This window comes from Triticum dicoccoides, chromosome 5A (assembly GCF_002162155.2).
Source record: "Triticum dicoccoides isolate Atlit2015 ecotype Zavitan chromosome 5A, WEW_v2.0, whole genome shotgun sequence".
Taxonomy (NCBI): Eukaryota; Viridiplantae; Streptophyta; class Magnoliopsida; order Poales; family Poaceae; genus Triticum; species Triticum dicoccoides.
Window position 1 is genome coordinate 657,122,765 of NC_041388.1, and position 24,514 is coordinate 657,147,278.

At 48.8% G+C, this 24,514-nt stretch overlaps 3 protein-coding genes and 1 pseudogene across 4 annotated transcripts; 1 reads left to right on the forward strand and 3 right to left on the reverse strand.

The window, feature by feature from the left end:
* The first annotated feature begins 1,147 nt into the window (after positions 1-1,147).
* On the forward strand, positions 1,148-4,596 carry LOC119303813 (actin-depolymerizing factor 4-like). 2 transcript variants are annotated; one of them, XM_037580962.1, is made up of 4 exons: positions 1,148-1,258; positions 2,526-2,561; positions 3,808-4,070; positions 4,174-4,596. In XM_037580962.1, the coding sequence occupies exons 1-4, from the start codon at positions 1,148-1,150 to the stop codon at positions 4,322-4,324; spliced, it is 561 nt and encodes a 186-aa protein (XP_037436859.1). In that variant the 3' UTR covers positions 4,325-4,596. The 2 variants fall into 2 exon arrangements, with proteins under 2 accessions (XP_037436859.1, XP_037436860.1); XM_037580963.1 differs by lacking the exons at positions 1,148-1,258; positions 2,526-2,561 and adding an exon at positions 2,621-2,841.
* A 789-nt stretch (positions 4,597-5,385) lies between these two features.
* On the reverse strand, positions 5,386-11,077 carry LOC119303814 (DNA-binding protein HEXBP-like). Its single transcript, XM_037580965.1, has 4 exons — positions 10,810-11,077; positions 9,979-10,280; positions 6,337-6,426; positions 5,386-6,176 (listed from the first exon to the last, which is right to left on the reverse strand). The coding sequence occupies exons 1-4, from the start codon at positions 10,810-10,812 to the stop codon at positions 5,663-5,665; spliced, it is 909 nt and encodes a 302-aa protein (XP_037436862.1). The 5' UTR covers positions 10,813-11,077; the 3' UTR covers positions 5,386-5,662.
* Positions 6,433-9,970, reverse strand: LOC119303815 (annotated as a pseudogene).
* A 5,451-nt stretch (positions 11,078-16,528) lies between the features above and the next one.
* LOC119303816 (SEC14-like protein 1) lies at positions 16,529-22,762 on the reverse strand. Its single transcript, XM_037580966.1, has 7 exons — positions 22,475-22,762; positions 21,169-21,503; positions 19,661-19,815; positions 19,092-19,196; positions 18,265-18,521; positions 17,709-17,929; positions 16,529-17,276 (listed from the first exon to the last, which is right to left on the reverse strand). Exons 1-7 carry the CDS (start codon positions 22,728-22,730, stop codon positions 16,917-16,919), a joined length of 1,689 nt encoding a protein of 562 aa, XP_037436863.1. The 5' UTR covers positions 22,731-22,762; the 3' UTR covers positions 16,529-16,916.
* Positions 22,763-24,514: the final 1,752 nt, after the last annotated feature.

A 24,514-nucleotide genomic window follows, 5' to 3' on the forward strand; every position in this document is an offset into this window, starting at 1 on the left:
GAACTTCACGAGCGCCTTCTCCTGATCAGGCTCGAGGTTGGCGCCTATGGTAAAGGTTGCCCCCGAGGACTCGTCCTCCTCGACTGGCACTTGCTTGGTTTTCGCCTTGTCTTGAGTGAAAAACTACTTCTTCTTGGTTGGTGCGGCTCCCTTGGCCTTGGAGGTATCCGCATCGGCGGGCTGCGCTGTCGCGGCGGTCTTGAGGGCGAGCTTGAGCGTCATCAAGGCTTCCTTGGTGCCCCCAACTACTGTGAAGACACCCTTGTTCCCGGGCATCTTCATGAGGTTGTAGGCCGGATGGGTCGTCGCCATGAACTGAGCCAGGGCCGGGTACCCGAGGATGGCATTGTACGGGAGGCCGATGTGGGCGATGTCGAAGTCGACCAGCTCGGTGCGGTAGTTGTCGCGCGTGCCGAAGGTCACGGGGAGGCGGATCCGCCCCAGGGAGTGGGCGGAGCCTCCACCAACCCCTGAGAAAAGGCTTGCTAGGGCGGAGCCGCTCGAGCGGTACGTGAAGAAGGCTGAAGGCCTCGACGGAGAGCACGTTGAGGCCGGCGCCCCTGTCGATGAGCGTCTTAGTGACGGACACGTTGCAGATGGTGGGCGTGCAAAGCATTGGGAGCACACCCGAGCCGACGGTGGAGACGGGATGATCCCCTGAGTCGAAGGTGAGGTCAGCCTCGGGTGCGGCCCAGCCCAGCGGAGCCCCGGGGCGCTTGGAAGTGGCGCCGATCTGGCAAAAGAACGGCTTGACATGACGATCCGAGGGTGATGCTTGTGACCCGCCGAGGAAGGCCGCACCCGCGTGGTGCGCCGGTGCCGCATAGCGTGCAGCGAAGAGGCCGCGCAACTCCTCCCAAGATGCCACCATGGATCCAGGGAGGTTGAGCAGCCAGGCGCGCGGTGCACCAGTGAGAGCTATGGGAAGCCAGTTGGCCATGACTTTGTCGTCGCCCCGGCCTTAAGGACGGCCTCCTCATACGCCAGCAGGAAAGCCGACGGGTCCGCCGCGCCGTCGTAGCGCGGCGGCATCTCCGGCTAGAACTTGGGCGGCCACTGCACCTGCCGCAAGGCGGGAGCAAGGGCTCGGAGCCCCCAAGCGTCGCTGTAGGCACCCGTAGATCCAGCCGGAAGGGCGGCGCTAGCCATGGAGAATGGGCGTGAAGATGGTGGAGCGCGAATCGACGGAAGTAAAACTCCGGCACACCCCTACCTGACGCGCCAAATGTCGAATCTCGGGTTCCGGCAAAAACCCTTAAGATTCGAACACTGGGGTGCACACGAAGATCTCCCCTACCAACCTATGCCATCAACCTCGCCACGATCTCAAAGGCAAGCTCAACGAACTCGCACACAAGGGACACAAGATTTATACTGGTTCGGGCCACCATTGTGGTGTAATACCCTACTCTAGTGTGGTGTGGTGGATTGCCTCTCGGGCTGAGGATGAATAGTACAGGGGGAAGAACAACCTCATGAGGAGAGGTGTTCTTGTGCTTGGTGGGTGTGAGGACGGGTTGGATCTATCCAAGATGAGATGGCTGAGGCTCAGTTGCCTCCTACTGTGGTGGCTAATCCTATTTATAGAGGCCCTGGTCCTCTCCCCAAATATTGAGCGGGAAGGGATGCCAAAACGATCAATTTGAAAGGGGACAGCTAGTACAAGTTATCCTGACAAAAGCAGTCTTCGTCTGCCAAAGGCTCTGGTGGTGGCACCGCCTTGGGCTTCATGGTGACCTCCGTCTTGCCGTCCTGCTGGTCTTGATCTCGTTGTACCATTATGAAAACCTTTGCTTGACGCCTCGGTACTCCTCGCCTGCGCTTGCATCCTTAGCATCAAAGAGGAAACAAGGATACTGTGCGCGCTGGCGCCCGTCTGGTCTCGATCGTCATGGCTCACGTCATTGGAGTCTCGCGGGGTTTGCCTTGCCTTGACCTCTCTGCCCCTCGCGGGCCAGTCTGGTGAGGCCGCTCCCGAGGAGGTCTTGTGTCGTCCGCCTCGCGAGGTTTGGCCCCTCGCGAGGGTTTTGAATGCTTGTTGGTGAAGATGGGCCGTACGGGCCCGTTTGCAGAGCCACGTCGTGGGCCGCAGGCAGGCAAGTCTGGGGACTCCCGTTCCCAGAACGCCGACAAAAAGTGGTGTCAAGAGGGTGATGTTTTATTGTCAGCAAAATTTCAAGTCGAAACACATTAAGAAATATGAGCTATGAAGAAAAAACAAATTCACATCCACAGATGACCTAGCAACGACTACAAGCAAAACTTGTTGTAGTAGACAGTCAGAAAGTCGTCATGCTAAGGCACCGTAGAACAACAACCGCCGCCAATAAAGAATAGCGTAGGTTGGAAAGATCCAACCTGAAAACACATGAACGCAGACGAATTACAATCAGATCCGAGCAAATTCACCAAGGACAGATCCACGTAGACACACCTTCACACGCATACCGATGATGCTAGACACACCATCGGGACGGGGCTAAGGCAAATGTGTCTCTTTTGGCAGCAGTAGTACGTTTTTACCCAGGCGGCCAGACGACAGTCGCAGCACGCAAGAAGCGGTGATTTGTCACGCCGCGGGGTAGGGAGCAATCCCGCCCGCCCATCTCGCCATCCGACGGCCACGGAGGTGCGCAGGGCAGGCGGCCGCAAAAAAGGCCGACCACGAGCGCACCACATACGGAGCCCGAGGCGACGCCCCGACGACTCCACCCATCAAAAGGGGGGCCGGGCGAGGCGAGCGAGCAGCAACTCCAAGCTACGCAGCACACAACTCTCTCCACCCCCAGCAATCCATCCACCCCCACCCCCCTTTCCCCTCCCCTCCCGAGCTCGGCAATGGTAAGTCCCCCTCCCCACGCCGCGCCTGCGGCCTCCGCGCGCCGATCTCGCCGCCTGTCCGCAGATCGGCGCTCGCTCGCTCTCCCCCTCCTAGTCCAATTTTCCTCTGCACGCGGGGTAGATACGTGCGTGGGTCCTCGATCTCGCCGCTGGTAGGCAAGTGCTTGACGGGATGCCCGGATCGGACGAACCCGAGGCCTCCCCTTGCTTTACCTCTTTTTCTGCGTCGCCAGCGGTCGGATCGTGGGAAACCCATCTGCTCTCCTCGCGAATCTCTTGGGTGAAACGCGTGTTTTGGTCGGTAGCACGAGATTTGGCTGGGGAGGGGTTGACTGGCCGCTCGGATCCCTAGTTTTAGGAACTTGTAATCGGTAGATCCAGGCTATACTCAGCTGATCTGTGTTGTCAACATGCATCTGCCTGTTAGCTAGCAACCCTTGCCGACCATGCCGTGCATCTGTGGGTAGCGCTGGCGCCGAGCCACCAAAGTATGATTTACAACCTATTGAGCGCCAGTTTTGTCTCCAAGAGATCGCTAATCCATGTTCCAGGCTAGTTGGTGGAGAAGGATAGAGAGAGATCTGGTAGTCTGTGTTAAGTTGATGGATAAGTTTGATTTAGGTGGTTGCAATTGAAAACTGTCTGCCATGCCGTGCAGAAGATTAACAAAATTTAGGATACGTAGCTCCTGATTTCAACTTTTGTTGGACTGTGACACCTTGATCCTTTTGCCATTTCATTTCCTGGTTCATGACATTGTAGTAACATTGTAGTAAAATTTGGCTTCGAGCACCAATGGGGTAGTGCTCTCTTCCACTTATGTAGTAAAAGATATATAAGACTATCCGCAAAGGGGTTCCTTGAGTTGTATGTTTACTAAAGAGTCTATGATGTTGTTCAAGCAGAATTGAGGTTGCATTATCTGTGTAACTATGATATCCATCGTAACTTTGTTTATGCGCCCAGGCAAACGCTTCGTCAGGAGCTGGGATCCATGATGACTGCAAGCTGAGGTTCGTGGAGCTCAAGTCCAAGAGGATGCACCGCTTCATAACCTACAGGCTGGAGAACCAGAAGGAGGTCATTGTGGACCAAACTGGGGAGCGCGAGGCCACCTATGAGGACTTCACCAAGACCCTGCCTGAGAACGACTGCCGATTCGCAGTGTTTGACTTCGACTTCACCACCCCGGAGGATGTGCCAAAGAGCAGGATCTTCTATATCTTCTGGTATGTTCTTTTCTGATCCTTGCATTTCCCCTGCGTGGCTAGTTCACATGAACCAAAGGCTGACTGATTGCTTACGGGGATGTGTTGTGCCTGAATTCGAAAGGTCTCCTGACACCGCAAAGGTGAGGAGCAAGATGACGTACGCGAGCACCAACGAGAAGTTCAAGAGGACCCTGGACGGCATCCAGATTGAGATGCAGGCCACTGACCCGAGCGAAATCAGCCTGGACGTGATCAAGGAGCGCGCGCACTAAGGCAAATCATCCCAATGCCTCGCAATATGGATTTATGTCAAATATAGATTTGGCGGTGTGACTCTTGAAACTTTCTTGATGATTTGTGGCTTTGTTACCGTGTCGAAAGGCCCTCCTCCCGTGGTCCGTGAGACCACGGAGGGCTTGCTCTATCATGTAATCTGTTCTTTTTCCTCTGCCCATTTATATGCCGGGCCTTATGCTGCTGCACTGCACTGTTCTTCCAAGTTACGGTTATAAATAATCAAATGTTCTGTTTGGATTCGTCACAAGGCTGGTGTGTAATTCAGCATGGCAGTCTATCTGCATATCTGTTGGATATGATCTCTACCGTGTCTTTTTGTCGGGTGAAATTTCTGTTATGTGTGTTAGCTCTCTTGCTGTGCTGTGCTCTACCAACCGCACCAACATCTTTTGACTGCTAAACAGTTGAAATGTGTACTACTATATAAATAGGATATGATGCTGATGGCGACCATGATGCCGAGAGAAAGCAATGGACATGAGGCAAAGCATTCAGCATTTGTACGCTACATTACTTTAGTGCTTTGCTTGTGGCCTGTGAATGCAAACCCTTGTTCGGGTCCAATCATTTATCAGACCACCAGACAACAAGAATTTCTTTCCCCATATTCCAAAAATTCACACTTGAAATCATGAAGCTGCGTAGATCAATTTTCACACCATAAGGAGTATAAGATTTTTAGTACGGCAGTTGCCGACAGCCCAAAACACAGGAAATGAACTGTATTTCGATGGAAATTGTTCTGCTCGTTTCCTACAAATCGAGTACATCTACAAGGAACTTTCCTCTGGAATCCCTCGTTCCAACTGCAGGAACAAAATGAGCCCCATGTGCTCGGTATCATCTCAAAGGCTGCCAAATTTTCTTGTTCCTGATGTAAAATATGTATGAAGAAACAGCAAAGAAAGCCATCACCGCCGAGGACAGTCAACATCTGCAACCCCCACCAGTAACACGGCACGCATCCAACAAACCTCCGAAACTTTCAACTCAGCAGAGCACGAGGCAGGCAGACCGAGGCAACGAAACCAGCTCCTCAGATAAACTCGAAAGCGTGTCACATTGATATAATCTGGTCTAACCATGGCAGTTCATATAAACGACTCTTTCTCGGCCTAGTTCAGCAGAGTTACAAAGCTACACCATAAACACTCATTCCACAACAACCAACACCCAGGGAGCAAGAAGAGCGTGCACCGACCAAGCGAAAAACGGTTTCGGCGTCGTACGCCAAAGCTATCTAAAACATGAACCAACCAACGAACGGAACAAGGGCGGGGTGCTTCAGGCGCCGGGGCCACCCCCTGAATCCATCAGAACCGGCGGACTCCGCGGTCGAAGACCCTGGCCGAGGGGCACTCGTATGACATGTGGCCCCTGCCGCCGCACGTGTCGCAGATGACAGTGGCCATGCAGTTGCGGCTGATGTGGCCTGGCTGGCCGCACATGCGGCACGATATGTCGCGGAAGGGCCCACCATGGATCTCCGAGGCCAGGGTCGTCGTCTTCGGGCAGGCGCGGGCCAGGTGGCCCGACACGTTGCAGAGGTTGCAGATGGGGTCATTCTTGCACTCGCGGGCTATGTGGCCGGGCTGGCGGCAGTTGTTGCAGGCGCGGTCGTTGGTGCAGTCGACCGCGATGTGTCCCGGCTTAAAGCAGTTGTTGCATAGCTTGGCGTTGGACCCTGAGGCGGGGCAGTCGCGCGCCATATGCCCCGTCTTGCTGCAAGTGTGGCACAAGGCCTCGTTCTTGCATTCAGTGGCAATGTGCCCAGACTTCTTGCAGTTCCAGCAAACTGTTTTGGAAGTGCATTCTGCTGCAAAGTGCCTGACAAAAGATATATTTAAACAAGAGTTATGGCCCAACTTTTTAGAAATTAGCCAAAAGAGACAAGCAATAATAAAGAGAACTGCATACTGATCCCCACAAAGTTGAAAAAAGTACAGGTGTACAAGTACAGTAAGAGAGTGCTGAAAGTTCACTTTACCCTGGAAGATTACAATTATTGCAGGTAGAAGCAGATGGGCAATCCCTAGCAATGTGGCCAGGTCTCCTGCAGTTCTTGCAAATAATATCCCTGGAAAATCATTCAAGTTAAACATGGCCATTTTTCCATCAAAGGACGACAGATATATTATGATGATGACAAAAGTATAATATTTCCATAACTCACTAACAAAGAGCATATCAAGATAAATATTTTCCCTATTCCACTGGAACCCAGTGATCTGTGTGCATGTACAGTGGTTGATAAGGCAGTCTTCTCTTAAACGCGCCACGTAAGCTAGAGATGACAAATAAAATATAATGGACAATGGGTGATTTCTTAGTCTTATCTCTAATAACTAGATATACCTAAATATGTGCGGAGAGATATCGTTGCTAAGAGATCATCTCTTAATTAAGAGAACGCAAGCCTTTTTTTTTAAACGCGGTCTTTTATGGCCCGATTCATTAAAAAAGGTAGAAGATAGTTGCCTAGTTAATTAACGGAAACCCGGGCGAAAACCGTTACAACTTACAACACGTCCCCAATTGGGCACCATCAACACACACACCGACCCCGGGGCCACACAACAGACGAGCCGCCGACTCCGTTACCCAAGTAACTCCCTACAACCAAAACCAAAGCCACCGCTCCGGCATCCACACCGACCCCGAGGCCGTGCACCAGGCGAGCCGACTGCTCTGCCACCCAAGCAACCAAAGCCGACAACCTACAACCATCTCCGGAGTCGCCGCTCCTGCGTACAGACGAAAATCACACATGCCGACCCCGAGGCCGCACACCAGCTTCGTCACCCGAGCAACCAGAGCCGACACCCAACAACCAGATGCAGAGCTGCCACTCCGATTTCCACGCCAACCCCGAGGCCGCGCACCAGGCTGACCAACGACACTGCCACCCACGTGACCAATGCCGACACCCCTCCACGATGACGAGATCCGGAGTTGCCGCTCCGACTTCCACGCCGGCCCCAAGGCCACGCACCACCCGAGCCGATGGCTGCCCAGGCCAAGATCACTCCAGAACGATGCCTCCAAGAAGGAACGCGACACTAGAGCACTGTCATCGTTCGCTCCAGGAACCTGGAACTGGGGTTTCCCCCAGAGTGCGAGAGAAGAGGTTGTAGGTCCTCGAACAACGACGCCTCCAAGAAGGTGTGCCCACAGGCATGGCCATCGTCGGCTCCGGCCAAGGCAAGGGCAAGGCTTTCACCCCGAGAAGCCAACAGAAGCCCTCCCCTCAAAACAGCACACAGGAGCCACCGCCCGCCTGAACAACCACCCGCCTCCAGAGCCCAGAGTCACCGATGAGAACAGCCCTGTCGCCGCCACCCGCACCATGCAGAGCCGCCGACTAGGCTACCACATCACCACTGCAAGAGTCAGAACTAGCCACGAGTAGTCAGATCCGACGCCCCGCACAACAGCTACAGCCAACCCACCAGCCAGCACCAAGTGTCCCTCGTGCAACTGAGGGCCGACGCACTGCCGCAAAGTACTAACGCCCCCGAGCTCCGGCCATGGCGCTGCCCACGCAGCCACCACAGCCGCCGTCGCCAAAGAAGAGGTCCGGGGCCGCCGCCCCGGCGTCCGAGCACCACCCGCCATCACGGCCTCATATCCGCCCCGCTGCAGCAGCAGCACATCCCCGCACGCTCGCCCCCGCGTGCGTCGGTCCTTGTTCGCGACCCCATGAGGTAGATCCGCGACGCCGGCCTCAAGAGCGCCAGCACCGCACCTCCAGCGCAGCCACCCACGAGCAAACACACCCGCCCGCCTTCGAGGGCCTTAGCCCGCACCTCCCGCCGCAGCCACTGCACCGCTAGAGGGGGCGTTGTTGAGCGGCAGAAGCAGCCCGCCCACTCAGCCACCCGCCGGATCCACGTAGCTAGAGCCACCAGGGGCCGGATCTAGGCCGCGGGAGCAGCCGTTGACTCGCAGCACCTGTGCCCCCATCCACCACCTGCGCACGTGGGGAAAGCCACTGGCCGACAGGGGGCTTTGCCCGCTGGCGTGCGCCGGCGACGCCGAGAGGGAGGGAGGGGATGGGTGGTGGTGGTGGCACCGGCGCTGGGTTCCGCCCGTGCCGCTCCTAGGAGCGACGCGGGGGCGAGAAGGTGGAACCGCAAGCTTTTTTGGGGTTTCTCTCTCCTCCACATCAGCACTTATCCTACAGGGCACTCCAAAGATAGCACCATTGTACACGCCCTTCAGGCTTTTTGCTCTTTGATGTGCTTTTTCAGTGGATTGCGGAGTACTAGCACTAACATACACCTTAGTAAATCTATAAAGTAGTGTGCTACAAGTTATAGATGGGGGGAGGGGGGTCCACACCATACAACATAATGCAGTGAGGGTGGTTATGGTACTACCTCCGTCCTAGTTTATTGGTCCCTTTCGTATTTAGTGTAAAATTTTGACCATAGATTTAACTAACAAAATATCAATGCATGTCACAGAAAATGATATCATTTGAAACTATGTTCAAATACGAATCCAACAATATAATTTTTGCTGACATGCATTAACATTTTGTTAGTAAAATATATGGTCAAAATTTGACACAAAATACAAAGGGGACTGATAAACCAGGACGGAGGTAGTATTATAGAAACAACACAGACCTGTAATGGCGTCATACTGTAAGAACATGGAAACATCACATTCAATTCATACTTCCTGATACCAAGTTCCAGTTGTTTCTCAGATCAATACCAGAGCAATATTATTGAAAAATATTGGATTCATTAATAATAATGTGTTTCTTATGAGTTAGCCAACTCCACTTAGTCCCGCCTATTCAAATCCTATCATATCTAGCAAATTTGTTCCTAAGTCCATCAAGAGAGCCTTTGATACCCATCTAACAGCTTTCCCAGAATCCAGGCTAGAAACTTGAGAGATACTCAAAAGGTACGTGTTAGCCTTGACGGAGGAAGAGATAAGTGACGTCGGCAAGTAAATCACATAAAATTCTGCCCTGACAATTTGACTGACCAGATAAGAGGCAACTGGGGCTGGTTGTGGTGGTCCAGCTAGCCCATGTAGCACACTTGAAGACAAGGGTGTAGGCATATATATCTCTAGAGATATCCATGGTTCATTCACCATATACCAATAACATTGGCATTGCCAGAAATAAACCAGGCAGCCAATTTTCTAGAGATATGTATTTCCCTGTGTGATTTAGTTAATGCAAAGCTATTGGGATAGTAAATTGGTCAGACTAAAACCTATTAAAAAGAACACCAACATGCCTCCAATACTAGTTCACCAACTAAAGATGCTTAAATAAATCAGACAAGCACAATAGCTATTATTCACATTGGACAGCCAACGATGCGTGAACTTGTGCTGCAGTTGGTATTCCAGTGAATATTTCAGGTAACATAAACACTCAATGTAAATCCAAGTCAGCATAACGTATTTTGCAAGCAAGCTTCTAAGAAGAAAACATCAGCAGGTGCACAACACTACTGGACAGCCAACGATGCGTGAACTTGTGCTGCAGTAGGTATTCCAGTGAATATTTCAGGTAACATAAATACTCGATATAAATCCAAGTCAGCATAACGTATTTTGCAAGAAAGCTTCTAAGAAGAAAACATCAGAAGGTGCAGACCTGTAGCTACGACGTTCGCTGCGACGAGGAGGACTACGACCACGACGAGGTGGGCTACGGCTGCGGTGGGATGAACGTTCACTGCGCAGCCTATCTCGCCGAGGGCTTCGGCTCCTGCTCCGGCTGCGACTCCTGCTCCTACTCCTGCTCCTGCTCTTACTCTTGGTGCTGCTCTTGCTCCTGCTCCTGCTCCTGCTCCTACTCTTGCTCTTGCTTCTGCTTCTGCTCCTGCTCTTGGCCCTACCCACGCTCTTGCCACTGCCGCTGCTGGCGCTTGGTGATGGACTCACCATAACTTGATCCTAGCACATGAATTTCAAAATGAGCGTGGAACGGTCAGACTCCAAACAGATTCAGGGAGAAGGCCAAATGAAGGCAAAACCACATCTACTAATGGTAACCTTCCTACTCAGCGAGCTCTAGAAATTAAATAACACCCATGTTAAAGGGCATGGACACAGACAAGCTTGTCCGACACCATACATGTCGGGTACATGGATTTCACACCATCCTCCAGAATCCAAATCAACAGAGGGCCATGGCTACACATATATTTAAGCATAGCTCGCTACCCCGAAACAAAATAAGCTGCAAATGGAAAAATGTACACTAAATAAGCAGCGCGACAATCAACAAACAGAACTCTAGCGCCCGAGAGGAGACTCGTATCTAAGCCTACCAGCGTATCCAATTCAAACCCAGCGTTCAACAGGGGGGTTCATTTCCAGTATGGGCTAGGCGTATGCTACTCACGGACTCGGCGGCCGCCCCGGGTCGGACGGCGACGGCGTGCGAGGAATGGGACGATCCAGGGGAGGGGAAGGGGCTCACCATGGCTCGGGGAGGAGCGTCGGGGTGGGGTGGGCCGCCGCCCGCGCAGATCTGCCGATGCCCGAGCGGGAGAGGGCGCGGAGGACGGACGGATCTGGCGGCGAGGGGCGAGGGGGCGGGAGCAGGGCGGTGGGTGAGGGAGGGAGGCCGCCGTCGGCGGAGTGGGCCGGCGAGGGAGGCGTCGGCGTAGGGGCACGCGGAGGCGCTGGGACGGCGAGGGGGTGGTTGTTTTGGGTGGGAGAAGGCCGGTGCGGTAGTGGTACTGTGCCAGTCGTGCCTGCTAGGGTTAAAAGGTATGGAAGAAACCGTGGCCCTGCCTCGTTGGTCAGCCAGCGAGTGAGTTAACGGCGGCACCAAGGCCACCGAACTTGCAGTTAAAAAATCGACTGAACTTGTCTCTGTAATTTTGTTTTACTAAGCTTGAACTTTCGAACAAAACTGAACTCACCACATGACATGTGTGGTCAGCTATTTTAAGTTAAGTTATGACAATTATTGTGGAAGAAGAAGAAGGAAAAGGAGGAGAAGAAAGAACAAAACTGAACTCGGGCTCTCAATGTTTATTTTCGGGGTAATGTTATTCAGCGTGGAGTGGCATGACAAAACGGGATATTTTTCGCGGCATTTATGTGTTGGAAGCATGACAATTCTTTCTAGCGAACACGGCAATTTTCATGTGTTTTTCTCTTTGATGAAATGAAGAATATTAATGATATTGGCCGATACCTACGGATATGCATGCATGCCAATACAATTTTCATCAAAATCACTTAGAATATCGATGACCAACAAATATAGGGGATTGTAGCAGTCTTCGAGGAAAGTATTTCTACCTAAATTTATTGATTCAACATAAGGAGAAGCCAATCTTTTTATAAGTTTTTAGCAGTTGAGTTGTCAATTCTCAACCACACCTGAATAGATAACTTGCTTGCGTCAATTTATTAGTAGCAAAATAATATGATAGCAATATTGATAGAGCAACAGAAACAGAAACGGTAACAAGTTTGCAGAGTAGTAGCAAGGTGTGGCAGTAGTGAATGTGAAAGAAACAATGGAAGTAAAAGTGTAAGCATGGAAATAGATTCAATATGCAACAGTCAAAATTTAAAGCAATAGCGAACTAGCTTCAATTCATCAATTTTATATAGGCATGCATTTTATAAATAGGCACACGTGCTTGCAATAAGCAATTGCATAACATCGTCTGTTCTACCCTCCTGTGGTAGCGGTGTCTTAATAGAAACTAAGAGTAGTTAATGCACTTCTTTTAATAAAAAATCGGGATAAAGCATTAACACATGATGAATACATTAATCCTCAAGTTAAAGTCATTCGCGTCGATATCCAAGTTATTGTCACCTTGGGTTTAGAGTTCAGAACGATAACAGGTGACATGCAAATAAGATCAAGGCCATTAATATATTTAAGAAAACATAAAGGGTTCAGATCTGAAATCATGACATTCGAGCCCTAGTGACAAGCATTAAGCATAGTGAAGTCATAGCAACATTAATCTCAGAACATAATGGATACTAGGGATCAAGCTCTAACAAAAATGAAAATGATTACATAAGAAAACTCATCCAAATCCCATCTACCTCAGTATGCATATAGAATAATTACTCACACATGGATGTGAGCACCATGAAATTGTTGATGGAGAAGGATTGATGATGAGACGACGACGAATCCCTCTCTCTGAAGCCAGAGACAGACTCCAGATTAGGTCTCCCGATGAAGAACAAGAGGTGACAGCGGCTCCGTACGATAAAACACGGTGATAAGAGCAACTCCAACGGGGCAACCCAATCGAACGCGCGCTTTGTCCGCCTTTTGTCCGTTTGGGTCGGCCAGGCGGACACCGATGTCCGCATTTTAAAATGGGTCGGCTTGACCGTCCAACGGGGAGGCCGACCCAAATGTGACGGCATGAAAAAAAAACAAGTTGCACGAAATAAACGCAATTAAACATAAAAGTGGCCGGTCAAACGCCGGCCAAAGTCCACCTACATCTAATAAACATTAAATAAAAACATTAAAAAAGTCTGCCCCCGCCTGCTGCCGCCCCGCACGCTGCCCTAAACGTCGTCGGCCTTGCCCTTGCCCTTGCCCTTGACGTCGCCGTCGTCGGTGAGGTCGATGAAGACTGGAGCAGGGCCAACCCACCAGAACGCCGCCTGGTACGCTGCCAGGGCAGCCTCCTCCGGCGTCTGCTGGGGCGGCGGCATTGCGGTAAGCCGCGCGCGCTCCTCCTCCTCCTCCTCGAGCCGGAGCGCCTCCGCGTCGCGTTGGAGCATGGCCTCGTAGCGCATCTGCTCCTCGTCGTCGCCCTGCTCCTGGCGGAGCCAGTGCTCCTTCCATCGCTCGAGGTGGGCTGCCTCTTCCTCCGATGTCGCTGCGAAGTAGACGGGAGGCGCGCTCACCCACTCGCGGTACTGGCCCGTCCACGAGTAGGCCTTCTCCGGCCAAATGGGTGGAGGTGGGGAGCGCTTACGCGACGGCTCCGGCTCCAACTATACGGGCGGCGACGGCGGAGGCGGCGGCACGAAGAGCGGGGTGTGGACGGAGTCCCCCGCCGCCGACAGGGCAAGGGCTTGCTCCAGCCCATCCCAGTGCGCGTCCTCCTCGATGCGGCTAGCCTCCAGTGCGTGCTGCAGGGCCTCCTCGAGGGCGGCTTGGTACTCCGCCTCCGCCTCCATGTCCTCCGGCTCTACCTGCGGGGGCGGCGGTGGGAACGGCGGCGGGACGACGTCGACACCCGAGCGACGTTGCTCCTCGTGTTCGAGGGCGAACCAAGCCTCCCAGTTAGGAGAGTCGGCGGCGTACTCGGGCAGCCGACGCTGCTCCGGTGTGAGCAGCGCGCGACGCCGACGCACCTCGTCGTCGTGCGCCCGCTGGGTCCACGGAACCGCCGGCACCGGGATCCGGTTTGGATCCAAATGCCAATGGTGCGGCAGCGTCATGTCGGGGTAGGGAAGGGGCTGCCTGTACTCCCAGTGCCACCGCGCTTGGTGCACCGGGATGTGCAGGCACCGGCGTCCAGGGCGGAAACGCGCCGGCGGTGGAGGGGGAGGGGGAGCACGGGATGACGAGGCGTCGGGGGTGCCCTTCCCCTTGCCATTGCTTTTGCCGAAGAGGCCCATGGCGCGCTCTAGGGTTTGTGGTCGCCGGCGAGGAAGCAAAGGAAGTGGTGGGGGGCCAGATGTGGACGGGAGAAGTGGATGAGGCCGACCCCGCCGCACGTGTGGTTTAAAAAGGACGCGCGCACTGGCTGACGCGTGGGCCCGCTGTCGGTGGTCGTCATAAATAAGAGACCGGTGGCGGTTGGGTGGCCGCCGGGTGGGGACGCGGCGCACGGCGAGGAGACGCGCGGCGCGTCCGCTTCGCGTCCGCGCCGACGCGTTTCAGGCGTAATTTTGGGCCGGAAATGGGTTGGCGCGGACGTCGGGCGGACACGATTTGAGTTTGGGTCGGCGCATTGGGCCGCCACTTTTGTCCACGCCAACCCAAACGGACGCGGGCGGACGAAATGGGTCGCCCCATTGAAGTTGCTCTAATTTTTTGTGACTTTTTTGGGTATATATGGGAATTTATGGCGGCGCCCAGGGGCCCCACACGGCTAGATGGCGCGCCATGGAGGGTGGCTCGCCACCAGGCTGTGGCCCCCTCTAGTACTTTTTCGCTCCATAATTCTTTATTTCTAAAATAATTCTTAAAAAATCCGCTGTCCAATTTCAAGCACTTTTATTTCTGCACAAAACAACATCAATGCTAGTTCTACTGAAAACAACGTCAGTTCGGATTAGTTTTATTTAAATGATACAAAATTAGAGGTCAAAATAATAGCAAAAGTATTTGAAAAAGTAAATACGTTGGAGATGTATCAAATATGGGCAGACTTTTTAATGATAAGATTGAAACACAAAATTCAAATTTGTGAACCAGGTAAGACAGAAGTGAACCCTAAAAATCCACCATAAACACATATTAGTATTACTATGGTGTGGGCACACACCCTAATTTCACTCTTGGTGGACAAGAGATGACGGCACACACAAAAAAACTCAATTACATTACATTTCCTTCAAAAAAATATCAAATAAATAATACCCAATCTATTCATTAATATAAGACGTCTTTTAGACTTTGACCAATTCAAAGTCCAAAAAAATATCTTCAAGAAAAGGTATTATATTTTGATACGGAGAGATATTAATAACAGAGGAAATACATATGCATTAGAGCTGTAGCACGAGTAAGATTGGGTAAAGAGTTGCTCACCAAGATCTGTAGACCTCTTGTATCCCTTCCTTTTAGGTCAACAAGCATCATATGTTTGGAATGGGTTGGGATCCTCTGCAGTACTGTATACCAACCCGTTTGGAATTAGCCCAAGCTCAAACCGCAAGCTACCAAATATTTGACTTGTCAACATTTTGGTCAAGCTTTAGATTACTCATGAGTTGCCAATACTAAAAACCAAAATAAACTAGAGTTGTCAAAGAGAAAAATGACATCCACCTAAACATGACAATTTTGGCCATAACAAAAAGAAAAAAAGGTATAGCGGGATACACATTGAGATACAAAAAAGACAGATCTAGCATGAATGTTTTGCAGAAAACGCCTCGAACATTCCTGAAATGATGCTTTGGTCCACATCCTCATGATGCTGCCCATTGAATCACAATCCAACGGCCGAGGTCGCACCGGAGCACCTAAGAGCATTACTAGTAAAGCCCCCAAACCCTCAAACCCCTAAAAAATAACTGCTTTTTTACAGTTTTCGTCGAAAAATGCCGTAGACTAGAACCCCTTAACCCTCAAACCCTCAAATTTTTTTAAAGGTCCAACCCTCAAACCCTCTCCCAATCCTCAAAAGTAAGGGTTGGGGAGCAAAACCTACCCCAACCCTCATTTGGCGGTTATACTCGCGCGGGAGGGAAAAATCCTCCCAACTCCCGCGCCCACGCCCGCGACCGCCGCTGCTAGTCGCCCCCGTCGCCGGCGGCCGCCCCGTCGACCTCCTGCGCGCAACGACAACGTCGTTCATGGGGAATATTCCGTTATAAGGGTTAGGTTTGAGGGTTCTAATCTTTGCCCCTGTTTTTCAACCCGTAAAAAGTGCACAAAAAGATCATTTTTGGCCCCTTAAAACGCTAGTGAGGGTTCGAGGGTTTGAGGGTTCTACTAGTAATGCTAAGCTTAGGTGCTCCGGGAGCACCTGATATTCTCCCTGTGGCAACTGTCCTGCTGCAGCTTGTCATGTTGGAGCTAGTGCTGGTTACCTTTGCCACCCCCGACAAAGGGCCTCCTTGACTCGTAGAAAAAGTAAAGAAATAATATAGGAGCAGGAAATTTACCTATGATTACACTATTCATCCACTTGATTCATATGAATTGGCCATAGGAAGAATGTAAAAAGAAAAATCCTTTGATTTGAGTCAAACGAACTTTACAATCAACTCCAACCTCTTTCTTTTACATTCCTATGCATAAAGACCATAACTAACATGGTATTAATTTAATCTTATCTTTTGCATATGCTTTAGCCTTAATTTGACTGTTTTATATGATTCTTTTGTTTTTCCTAGCAAATCAAACACAGAATTCTACAAATCCACTGGTTTTACAATCCTCTGTTCTGCTTATGGAATCTTATCATATTCTTATGTTTATACTGTAATATTGAAAAGGCTATGAGAATGGTTGCGCATTAGCTAGCAGCAACAGCAATCTTGTACTCCATTCAACACCACAATTCTACAAATCCAGTGGTTTTACAATCCTCTGTTTTACTCTTGAAGTACAAAATTACATTGGCAAACTACACCTAGCAACAACCGCCGAAAAGGGTGGTGATAGTAGCACCTATCACACTGCGAGTGAACCATGCTGAATACACGCACAACTTTATTCATATCTACTATATAAATCTTGCGGCCGGCACAGCACGACACTATACGCCGGCTTGCAGAGGAAATTCGGAAGAAGAACTGGTGCAAGAAACAACATACCGTCAGCCTCAAAGAAACAACATACAGTAACGCTATGCTACTGGCACTGGCAGACAATGAACCGTCGGGTGACAGAGACCCGGGAGGCTAAGACATGGACTGGGGGTCATTCATCCCAGCGAGAAACGCGACAAAGATCCACACCATCAGGAGGCCGACCACCGCAGCCCTTATCGCGTTCTCGCAGTTGTAAGGGGATGGAAGCTCCTCCAGTTCCTCGTCGAAGTCCATGTCCGAGACTCGTGATCTGGAGCCGGCGCTGGTAAGGCTCCTGCTCCTGCTCCCCTCCCCTGCCTGGATTAGTGAACTGTCGCGAGGCTTCTTGCATCGTGAGCAGTTGCATTTGCCACCAAGAAAAGCTGGCACTATCTGTAAGAACTCAGCTAACGTCTTTTTGTATGATTCCCCCTCAAAACGCAGCTTCTGCTTTGTGGATGGTTTCAGGAGCTGCTCAGGATTGAAAAGGGAATAGTAAGTACCATAGTTGCTTATTAGATCATCTCAAAATAATTAATAATGCTCATTCAGGCTTTCATCCAGACTTTCCTGTTTTGTATGAAAAATGCATGACATAATTTTAATATGGGAGAGGCCGTAACAAAAACCAATAGAAGAGTGCGACAGGCAAATTTTGGCACTAAACCTAATACTGAGACAGGTGGTTAGACCTGCAAATTTTAGCAGTCATGTACATTAATATCACAACAGACTAACCAAACAAGATCATGAAGACATGGTCATTATCTACATAAAACAGATGTAGCTGATGATGGAGGTTTGTATATTACATGATTGATAGACAGAAAGAATGACAAGGATGCCAGCTATACAAATGTGAATCGTGTGCATTGAGTAATGGGGCAAAGATAGTAATCTTACTTGAATAAAAGTCTGTGCAATAACTCTGACAACTGGAGGAAGACGGACAACAATTAATACTCCAAGACGATTTGGGTAGTTTTCTTGAACCAAGTTGACAAATGACCTCATCATTTGCATCGGAAATTTGAATGGAGAAATCCCGTGGCAATCCAGCAAAACAGTAATTCTTGGATCTTCTTCGTTGGTCAAATGTATAATACCATGGTCAATCTGAGAAACTGGACAGAAAGATGTTAGTGATTAGTGGCCACTACTGCAACCTCAAAACAGGAAGGAAAATGACTCTGAAGTGGCAAGTAAACCAGAAAACTAACTAACTTCTAGTAAATGATAAGAACAACTAAACAAATAATTGCTGAAAGAGAAATTATGTTTTCTGTCAGATTAAGTAACAGTGGACCAATGGACCGCATGATAGAAAAATAAGGTCTATCGCAAAGTGTAAGCAAGAAATCCATTCCCATCTTACCAAGCTCTAACTGATGATGGACTATTACAAGGAAAATAACTATGGAACAAATTGATAGTCAGATAAAACAGGTTGAAAAATTACCTACTGCTTGCCCAAAACAAGGTCTATCACGAGGGGCTATGCTAGAGCACGCGACTCCAAGACGGATTACTAAGCAAGGCCGAAGTGTAGTGTCAAACCCATGCCAAAAGACCAAATGGGACCATTTCTCAAGTTCTTGCAATGTAAGTATGTGAAAAGTTTCCCTCCAACGGATTGTCTTCTTAACTGAAGAGACCAAGATTGAAAGGTCACCATTTGCTGCCATGTGGAATCTGCGTAGTTCATCCTCACTGAACCTGAAACATACACCAGATAAACTATTCAGCCATATGGCATCGCGCTGCACGCCAGTAAGATCCTTTCTATGCTTGCCAGCACCACAACATGTAACTAGTCTTCTGATATAGAAACATGCAACTCCAAATATAACAGAATGTAACAAAAGAAAGGTTTGAACATCATGTCAAAACATAATATATTATTTTCCCCTCCAAATACCCGCCAACAAGCTACTTAGGATACAGTAAAAGGGGCTTGGATAACTTGCACCCTCCTTAAGAGGTAAAACTCATGACTGGACATAAGATAACATAGACAATAACCGTTACATAACCAAGATTTTTATCAATATCTTGCAAGTTAAAATATTCAAAAGTGCAAAAGAAATATCGTTGCTCCCCCCACCCCCACCCCCGCACACCTTGTGGTGGTAGGTTAGGATTGACGTGCAAAATATGTACTCCCTCGCTAAAATGGGTGTATTTGGACGTATTTCAGTGCTAGATACATCGATTTGAGCGACAAGTAATTCCAGGCAGAGGTAGTATTACTTAATATGAATAGCAAATAGCCTAGTACAAGCCCACCTCTCAGGCAAAGTGATTCCTTGTTTTTCAAGTTCCTTGAAAAGTAGCACCAGCCAATTCTCAGAAACAACAATATCCTTTGTACCATCCCCATCAGCGGCCTCCCTAAACAAAGAAACCACCACCATCATCAAACATTAGCTGAATGCATGTGCATCGCTACAGAAGTAACAAAATAAATTCAATCTTGTGGCGGATCAATCTCCATACTAGTTCGAGCCATAGTCATATTACAAAAACAAAATAGTCATATTGCAAGATGGCAGAGATAGACAGATAGTCATATTAGAAAAACAAAATAATCCAAAACAAGATGGCAGGGATGATGGAGAGGTTCCACTTGTCAGCAAGTTACTTCTGGTGGAGGAGTAATGCCATGGCATTCATCCTATTACCACCAGCTCCAATATACAGTATATGGGAGGAAATATAAAAAGACATTTCTTTCTGTACCCTCTTCTTGATATTGCAGTTAGATGTGATCAAATTTAAATGGAACGGTTTGAGAAAATATGCTATTGTGTTTTTTAAAGCTACTTATTGTGTTTCTTCCTGAAGTCTTAACCAACCTTGTATCAGAAATCGATGATGTTTCATTTGATTCGGCAGGAAGGTCAGGAGCTCCTGTAGTGCTACTAGGTCCATCATCAGCTTCATCGCTCTTAGATGAAAGATCACCTAGTGCAGATGTGACAGATAGGAACAGCAGTGGAGTGGATAATTTCTGCATTTGGAGAAAAATCATCAGCGCTCAGAAGCAATGAAAACATAAATATATTATCATTAAAACAAATACTATTTGAGAAACAGCATAAAGCAGATGTGTCATAATAGCCAATTTAACAAAGCATTATAGAACCACAAAAAAATATACCAGAGGATTTGAAACATCATAGAACAATGTGTTATACTCCTACTCGGCAATTCAACAAAGCTTAAAACGACAAAAATACATTCAAGAGAATTCAAATAGGTAACTGAGCATACATGAGCACAGCATCACATGAATTGAATGAGATGCTCTACAGTAACTTAGTACATAGTCCCTCCGTCCCACAATATAAGACCGTTTTCCAAGCTATTAGCTTGAAAAACAATCTTATATTGTGGGATGGAGGGAGTAATATATATTATCAGGGTTAGTGCTAAAATATATTGGAAAGGAAACTACAGACATGTTTATAGTTTCTTCATCTCTCTCCAAGTCTTAATCCAGCACACACCTCAAGAAGCTTAGTCTGCAGAATAAGGAGCCAAACAAAAGCTAAGCCAAAATAAAATCTATGCCAACTCATAAGTCAGTATTTTCCACTGAGGGTTGAGTGAGCCTGAGCCTAGCACGGTTATAGCTCTTTGTTAGACTCAAAATCCGGTAAAGAAAACACCATTTATTCATATAAATATAAGAACTGATTGTGATGGTAGAGCTAATTCAAATAGCTCTGCTGGTTGTGATCCTCTCCACCAGAAGCAACTTGTTGACAAGTAGAACCATCTCCATGATCTCCACAATCTTGTTTTGGGGGTTTAAATATGTACTCCCTCCTTCCGAAAAAGCTTTTTCGGACGGAGGGAGTAATACATATGATTCTTTATACAGTTTTTCTATCTGCAAATTGTCTGGCTTTTCCCTAAGCCTAGGCTAGCTTTGATATCATTGGGTTTCCCACCAGATTGGATTTCTTTTTACTTCCGTAGCTACACATGGCCCCTCAGCTAGTTACAGATACACATGCGTTAAATCCATTGGGTGGACTAAACCAGGGGACTAAGGTGAGTACGACGCATAGTTATATTTGTCACAAATTATGAAGCATATTATGCTTGCAACTTGCAAGTATAGTTACAGTGCTGGAGTATAACAGAGCATAGTCAACTTATCCCTGGTCTTCTAGATAAAAGAATAACAGCAAGAGAACGATCCTTTCAATTATCTTCATGCACATAGAGGAGCTAACACAATATTAATGTAGGTCACAACTTACAAAAGCACATATAATTTTGTAACAAAAAAAGAATGTGCAGCTCAGACATTTCAAGAGATCCAAGGCCTTGAAGAGCTAAGGAATAAAATTACCTGAATGCCTTGCACAACAAATTTGAGTGGTGCCCATCTTTGAATCCACCTAAATGGAGGATATCCAAGAACTTGCAGTGCTTGAATAGAATTCCATACAAAAGGACATTTTGCTTTAGAAATCCTCCTCACTACCTCAAGAGCAATAACCTTTACCAAAAACGACGCCACATGACCTGTTGACTCCCTGCTCAAGATCAATTGTTTTGGCACAATATGCTTTATTGTCTTTGGTGAAATGGCCTTTGCTGGAGAAGCAACCAATGTACCCTGGTATTTCTTTTCACCATCTGGTTTGCTTGAAGACTGGAAGTTTTTAGTAAAATTGGCCATTCCTACAAAGCACGAGCAGAATCAGATCACGAGCCCTGCCATCTGCCTCTAGCACTACCATCAGCTCAACCAGCAATTGCAAAGCAGGTGTCTCTAACAAAGTAACAAGAAGGAAATGGAACTAACAGGAAAACAAATCCGCATACGGTTATCGGAGCAAATTTATGACGACGTGAGATATAAGAAAAGTAAACAATCAGACCATGCATTAAGAATTAAACTGCAAAACATGACAGTCCTTATCTTTTGATGTTTAACTCCTGTCAGTTTTCTAACTGTTCAATAGTATTTCCATGCTGCAGACAGAAAAGCTTTCAACAATTACAAATAATGTGTCTCTAGCAACCAGGAAATGGACCAGGGGAGAGGAGATATGCGTACAGTTATGGCCAGAAAAAATCATGTCAGCTTGTGGTATTAGAAAAGTAATCAGAACATGTCTGAAGAATTAAACTGGAAAACAGGATAATCCTTACTGAGTATTCCCAGCTATGGCACCAAATTAAAAACATACGTACTATCTGATGTGGAAGAGCTCCCATAGGTTTGTAAATAACTTTCCGTACAACAAACAGAAAACATTTCTGCACTATTGCAAGTTAGAACCCAGGAACTCTCGGAATTTCTTAGTTGAAAAGTATCTAAGTACACACACACTCCAGCTATCAATTTCCCCACGACTTGCGACGAGACTATCCAAGGTCAACTAACTGTGCGTCAACGTTACTAGGGCCACTAGAACAGAACCAAATTCAGCAGAATCTCCCACTAATCGGCAGAACCCAGTAGCGGACCCAAAGTGGACCGTGTACAGTTTAATCCGTCTGAAATTTTGGGGGAAACGAGCTGCCACTAACACAACCAAATCAGACCCCCGACTGATCGACGGGGCGAAATGCGGTATCGAGGAGAGCAATCAAACACGAGGCTCTCGGAAACCCGAGGGAGCTGCGTCAGGGCTTCCATTCCATACCAGCGAGGAGATCGGCGGCCAAGGCGGATCGCCTGCGCGGTGGAGAGTGGACGGGAGGGGAGGCGTCGCGGGTTCGGTGGGCGGAGAGGGAGGAGGTGTGGACGGCCCTTCTCCGGCGCTGGCGAGGGGAGGGAGGGCGGCGGATTCGGCGGACTCGTGAGCCGGGACCGGGACTGGGTGGGAGGGATCTCCAGCTGCGGGTGCGGCGCGTTCCCCAACGGGGACAGGACAGTTTTTTTTTAGGAGAGGGCCCCATTTTGGTTCTTCTAGAGAAACGGTGGTGCCGGGAGAAAGGGCCCCATTTTGGTTCGACTTGCAAAACGAAGTTCCATTTTGTTTCACTTGCAAAACGCAGTTGTAGGAATGAAAGTAGATGTCGTGGTCATATTTATTGAATCACATAGTAATTGGAAGTAGATGGCGTCTGGTGGTTGCATAACGCATTCATTTGAAACCACCTTGTTGAAACCAGCTGTTTCTAGGTAGCCCTAGACGGCATTGAGGCGCACCCATCAACCACCGGCCTGTGGCGACAGTGGGGCATTCTGTTTGATGGCTGGGGGTACGATGGCCTCCTGGGCCAAATTCGGCAAAGATCGATTGAGCTTGATACGCATTACGGTCGAAGAACTGTGCCGAGGTTCACCAACCATATGTGGGCACGAAGAGAAGCGGAAGCCATAGCAAAAGACCAGTGACATGCACTATGTGCATGACTCGTGGTGTTGCGCAGTGTGCAAAGAGTGTGGCGGTGACTGTCGGTTGTTGTTGATGCTCGAATATGAGGGATGGGGAGGTGTTATGTTGAAGGCTCAAACTGTCTTCATGGTGACGATGCACGGGGTGTTGCATACTTCCTAAAGTTATCGTCACAACGCTTCATCGCCCTCCTAACTTCGGATGTGCTCCAGTCAGGTTTCTTCATGCTAAGGGCTCTTTTGATGCTAACCCCGTACCCATAACTGCTCAAGATAGAGGGTGTGCGTCCGAGCGTAAGCTCGGCTATGATGTAGCCCATGGGCGTTGCTTCCTTTTCTGAAGGCGTCACAAATCAACTCATATCCCCTATCATTGGTTGCACTCCTTGAGGGTGTTGATGGGTGTTTGGCAACAACACACATGAAACCACAAATTTGTCGTTTTTGTACCCCTTGCGAGAGTCATATGGCCTTTGACATGAGCCCTTTATTTACGGCACATGTTTGACTTTGTTGGATGGTGATGGTCATCTATAATGTGGTGTTCCTATGCGGACCTCGTGGTGAAGTTCACGCTTTTGGTGAAATCTTGGTTTCGCAAAGCCCTTCAATGGTGTTGGCAGGACACCTTGAAGTGATGGCACGAGTCTAGCCAGTGAGGGATGTGTATGCAATGTTGTTTGAGTGGAGTACAACCCTTCGGCAATGCTGACAACATTACGTTACCTACATCTACTCATGATAGAGCCAGCTAGGGGATGGTCACTGAGTAAACATGTGATATTATAATTATGCCATGATCTGTCATGCCCTTGGACAATGTAAGTGGCACTCCTTAGTACTCTACTTAGAATCATCTTCATGGTGGTGGTCATTGTGTACTTAGAATCTATATTCGCCAAGTGCAGATTTTGTCTTTTTCTGTTTGTCCTTCATTTTTATTGCAATCTGGTAAGGTTTGCATCACTTAATGTATGCCAAACGACCACTAAACTGACCACCATACCAATCAACAACTCTCAAAACTGCCTTCTCATTGGATGGCTCATCCTCCCCCGCCCTGTCCCTCTACCCACCAGCCATCCCCAACCACCATCATCTCCATCGCCACCGGCAAGAATCAGACAAACCCAGCCCTTTGTCCTAGCCCTTCCACATTGTTAGACAACGGCTTCGCAACTCGGTGTGATTTACACTCGATGCTTGGTGTCGGCGACGCCATGGATCATGACTTCGAGACCTAATTTTGGTGGACAATGGATCTTGTAGGTCAGTGTGGCATGCCCCTTGATGGACAAGAACCACATGGTCCTTCACTTCTCGCGCTTCTTGATATCCTACG

Excerpts from the sequence above, each read along its gene's own strand:
- LOC119303816 (XM_037580966.1), bottom strand. The coding sequence starts at position 22,730 with ATGGGGCCCTCTCCTAAAAAAAAACTGTCCTGTCCCCGTTGGGGAACG. Across the intron at positions 21,504-22,474 it reads GGCCGCCGATCTCCTCGCTG|GAATGGCCAATTTTACTAAA; the intron begins GTATGGAATGGA and ends CGTGCTTTGTAG. Across the intron at positions 17,277-17,708 it reads TTGCACAGACTTTTATTCAA|CTCCTGAAACCATCCACAAA; the intron begins GTAAGATTACTA and ends AATCCTGAGCAG.
- LOC119303813 (XM_037580962.1), top strand. The coding sequence starts at position 1,148 with ATGGAGAATGGGCGTGAAGATGGTGGAGCGCGAATCGACGGAAGTAAA. Across the intron at positions 2,562-3,807 it reads GTCGCAGCACGCAAGAAGCG|GCAAACGCTTCGTCAGGAGC; the intron begins GTGATTTGTCAC and ends TTATGCGCCCAG. Across the intron at positions 4,071-4,173 it reads AGGATCTTCTATATCTTCTG|GTCTCCTGACACCGCAAAGG; the intron begins GTATGTTCTTTT and ends TGAATTCGAAAG.
- LOC119303814 (XM_037580965.1), bottom strand. Across the intron at positions 6,427-9,978 it reads AGCGAACGTCGTAGCTACAG|GGATATTATTTGCAAGAACT; the intron begins GTCTGCACCTTC and ends ATGATTTTCCAG. Across the intron at positions 6,177-6,336 it reads AATAATTGTAATCTTCCAGG|GCACTTTGCAGCAGAATGCA; the intron begins GTAAAGTGAACT and ends ATCTTTTGTCAG.